The 4,278-nt window shown below is 65.5% G+C and overlaps 1 protein-coding gene across 1 annotated transcript in view; it reads left to right on the forward strand.

The window, feature by feature from the left end:
- TTBK1 (tau tubulin kinase 1) overlaps positions 1-4,276 on the forward strand; it is a gene marked incomplete at its 3' end in the record, with an annotated part of 32,379 nt that extends 28,103 nt beyond the window's left edge. The window contains exons 13-15 of the mRNA XM_034648258.1: positions 1,226-1,537; positions 2,096-3,351; positions 4,030-4,276. Of these exons, the coding sequence (XP_034504149.1) occupies positions 1,226-1,537; positions 2,096-3,351; positions 4,030-4,276 (1,815 nt within the window). The remainder of the gene's footprint in view (positions 1-1,225; positions 1,538-2,095; positions 3,352-4,029) is intronic.
- Between the last annotated feature and the right edge of the window lie 2 nt (positions 4,277-4,278).

Genomic DNA, 4,278 nt, shown 5'->3' on the forward strand with positions numbered 1-4,278 from the left:
TGGCTCCTTCCCCCCCCCCCCCCCCCCCCCCCGTGTAACAGAAGGGGAGGGCTTTGAGATGGAAGGAGAGAGGGTTCCAGCTGTGATCATCTAACGTGGACACTGTGAGCAGAGGGTCCGTCCTAGGGATGGAGCTTTTCTAAAGGGATCCAGGGCCGGGCCAGAGGAGAGGGTCTCAGTGAAGTGGTCTGGATGGCAGCTGAAGCTGTTGGAGGGGTCAGGTCTCTGAGGCTTCTGAGCTGGGTGGGCTGTGTTTAGGAAGACAAGGCCCGGCATGTTCAAAAGGGCCCGCAAATCCCTGGACGCCGTCAGCACCATCCCCACCCGAAACGAAGCCGTGTCAGCCCCGATGGGGCCTGGTGCACTGGGGGTGCCTGGAGATGGGTGTGTGCGTGCGCGTGAGCGTGTTGACGAGCGCAGAGCTGGAGACGATGCAAGCCCTGAGGTCCTGACCGGGCGATCAGGCCTTTCTAGTCTGGAAGGAAGGAGTCTAAGGGGAGACGTGGCAGGAGTCCAGAAAACCAAGAACAGGCATCACACTGCCAAGGGCTCTGCCCAAACCTTCAAAGGGCGAAAACTTAATGAAGTGGAAAGCAACCGCCCTTCATAAGCCGGCTGTGAATTCCTGGAGGAAGTGTGGACTCAAAACACACCCGGAGAGGGCTGGACCATTCCTGAGCAACAGGCCAGGAAGGGGCAGGGGGGAGGGGGGCTGGAGCTCCAGGGGCCCAGCCTGCATTCTGGGGTGTGGAGGACAGCTGAACTTTGCCCTGGTCCCGCACAGGCTCTGATGGCCCTGGCAGCCTCTCTGGACCTGGTTTCCTCCGTCAAAGGGCGAGTTGATCTACGCGGTGGCTCTGATGCCTTGTGGCTGTCATTGTCTCCCGCTGGCTGAGCTAGAGCTGGCTCTGGGTTCGCAGGAGGGGAGGAGGGCGACGGGAGATGGGAGACGGAGAAGCTGCCAGGATCGGGGCTTCCAGGGAACTGGAGCATGCACATGATCCTTCCTCAGAGATTTCCTGAGCGCTCGCTAGGTGCCAGGGACCCTTCTAGGCCATGGGGGATAGAGCAATGAGCGAAAAACCCCAGTGCCCATCCTCACGGAGCACACACTCTGGTGCGTGCGCCTAGGTACGCGGGCCTCCCAGCCTGTGGGTGCTGTCCCGTCTCGTGGGGCCCAGCGGGGTGGGTGACATCAGCAAGTCCTTGTGTGTGCTCCTTGCAGGTGTTCTCCGTGGCGCCCCCGTTTGAGGTCAATGGTCTCCCGCGAGCTGTGCCTCTGAGCCTGCCCTACCAGGACTTCAAGAAAGACCTCTCTGATTACAGAGAACGGGCTCGGTTGCTCAACAGGGTCCGGAGGGTGGGCTTCTCCCACATGCTGCTCACCACCCCCCAGGTCCCACTGGCTCCTGTTCAGCCTCAAGCTAATGGGAAGGAGGAGGAGGAAGAGGAGGAGGAAGAGGAGGAGGAGGAGGAGGAGGAAGAGGAGGAAGAGGAAGAGGAGGAGGAGGGGGAGGAGGAGAGGGAGGAGGGGGAAGTGGCTCCAGCAGTGATGGGAGTGAGAGGAGCACTGACCGGAGTCAGGAGGGTGCCCCATCCACGCTGCTGGCTGACGACCAGAAGGAGTCCAGGGGCCGGGCCTCCATGGCCGATGGGGACCTGGAGCCTGAGGAGGGCTCCAAAACGCTGGTGCTCGTCTCCCCTGGCGACATGAAGAAGTCGCCCGTCACTGCCGACCTGGCCCCCGACCCTGACCTGGGCACTCTGGCTGCCCTCACTCCTCAGCAAGAGCGGCCCCAGCCCACTGGCAGCCAGCTGGACGTGTCTGAGCCGGGCACCCTGTCCTCTGTCCTCAAGTCTGAGCCCAAGCCCCCCGGACCCGGGCCAGGGCCAGGGGCCGGGGCAGTGACCACAGGGGCAGGAGGAGTGGCAGTCACCTCCTCACCCTTCACCAAAGTTGAGAGGACCTTTGTCCACATTGCGGAGAAAACCCACCTCAACGTCATGTCTTCCGGTGGACAAGCCTCCCGGCCCGAGGAGCTGGGTGCTGGGGGAGAGCTGGGCCTGGAGGCGCNAGGGGGAGGAGGGGGAGGAGAGGGAGGAGGGGGAGGAGGGGGAGGAGGCAGTGGCTCTAGGGGAGGTGCTGGGGCCTCGCAGTGGCTCCAGCAGTGATGGGAGTGAGAGGAGCACTGACCGGAGTCAGGAGGGTGCCCCATCCACGCTGCTGGCTGACGACCAGAAGGAGTCCAGGGGCCGGGCCTCCATGGCCGATGGGGACCTGGAGCCTGAGGAGGGCTCCAAAACGCTGGTGCTCGTCTCCCCTGGCGACATGAAGAAGTCGCCCGTCACTGCCGACCTGGCCCCCGACCCTGACCTGGGCACTCTGGCTGCCCTCACTCCTCAGCAAGAGCGGCCCCAGCCCACTGGCAGCCAGCTGGACGTGTCTGAGCCGGGCACCCTGTCCTCTGTCCTCAAGTCTGAGCCCAAGCCCCCCGGACCCGGGCCAGGGCCAGGGGCCGGGGCAGTGACCACAGGGGCAGGAGGAGTGGCAGTCACCTCCTCACCCTTCACCAAAGTTGAGAGGACCTTTGTCCACATTGCGGAGAAAACCCACCTCAACGTCATGTCTTCCGGTGGACAAGCCTCCCGGCCCGAGGAGCTGGGTGCTGGGGGAGAGCTGGGCCTGGAGGCGCCCTCTGATGGGAGGGCCGTGGAGGAGGGGGCCTCTGTGCCCCTGGAGAACGGCATTGCCCAGGCAGGGCTGGAGAGCCGTGCTCTGTCCGGCCCCTCTGGGGACACCCCCTTGGAGGTGGCCACAGACTCATTGCCCAACGGCCCAGCCCTTGCCAACGGGCCGGCCCCAGCATCCCCGCTGGAGCCAGGCCCCGAGAAACTGGCCACCATCTCCCCCAGTCGCCATGCCATGGCAGGCCCTCGCCCCAGGAGCCGGATCCCTGTCCTGCTGTCTGAGGAGGACACAGGCTCGGAGCCCTCGGGCTCCCTGTCGGCCAAAGAGCGGTGGGGCAAGAGGGCCCGGCCACAGCAGGACCTGGCACGGCTGGTGATGGAGAAGAGGCAGGGCCGCCTGCTGTTGAGGCTGGCCTCTGGGGCCTCGTCCTCCTCCAGCGAGGAGCAGCGCCCGGCCTCGGAGACGCTCTCAGGCACGGGCTCCGAGGAGGACGCGCCGGCCTCGGAGCCCGCCGCCCCCAAGAAGGCCGGGCGCGCAGTCGCTGCCCGGAGCCGGATTCCCCGCCCCATCAGCATCCGAATGGCCACGCCGGCCGCAGCCCAGCAGCAGTCCGCCGGCAGACCCCACGGCGCCCCCGCACCCGACACAGCCATCACCAGCAGGTGAGAAACGGCTGCCAGCCCCGGGGTGGCCAGGGGGTGACCCCAGAAGGCCTCCGCCGCCAGGAGCTTCCCCAGGGCCAAGGTCAGGGCCTAGTGAGGATGCAGGAGGGACCCTCGGCTACACCTCCTCCTGGTCACCACCTCCCCAGCCAAGTGTCTCTGCTGACTCGGGTTCCAGCCCTGTCACTGGGCTCACGGGAGTGGCTATGGTGAACATGTCCAGAGGGGAGCCAGGGAGGCCAAGCTTGGGAAAGGTTAATGGGGGGCCGTGAGGCTCCCACACAGCCTCTAGTGTGCCGTGAAGCATTTGCAGCCAAAGGATAAAGACCAGAGCAGTTGGGAGAAAACATTATTCATACCAATGTAAACACGGGAATGGGATAGAGTAGAATGTAAAATCCGGGAGAATGTTAAAGATGAAACAGAGCCGTCCAAGCAAGCCTGCAGGCAGCAAGCTCTCAGGGAGCAGCCCGGAGCTTGGGGCCCCTAGAGGTCCTGCCCTGGAGGACGGAGCATCGGCCATGGTTTCTCCACCTGTGCCATGGGCTCCACAGCCTCGCCCAACTCTGAAGACGCAGGGCTCCAGGGCTCAGTGCTCAGCGAATCTGAAAGTGTCTGTCCCTTTTTCTTTGCCCTCCTCTTTTCTCTTGCCTTCTGCCCCCTCCCCTCGTCCCGCAGGCTCCAGCTGCAGAAGCCGCCAGGGTCGGCCATCGCTGCTGACCTCCGCCCCAAACAGCCCCCCGGCCGGGGTCCGGGACCGGGGAGAGCCGCAGCCGGCACCAGGCCCCCCGCCCCGCGCAGTCCAGGCCCCTCGGCCGCCGCCGCGCCGCGCCATCCCAGTGCGTCCCCCCGGAGCCAGTCCCTGTCCCGCAAGGAGAGCTCCTCCCCCTCGCGCCAGGCCCGGCACGCGGGGCCCCCGCCCCGGGG

This window comes from Ailuropoda melanoleuca, chromosome 19 (assembly GCF_002007445.2).
Source record: "Ailuropoda melanoleuca isolate Jingjing chromosome 19, ASM200744v2, whole genome shotgun sequence".
NCBI classification, from domain to species: domain Eukaryota; kingdom Metazoa; phylum Chordata; class Mammalia; order Carnivora; family Ursidae; genus Ailuropoda; species Ailuropoda melanoleuca.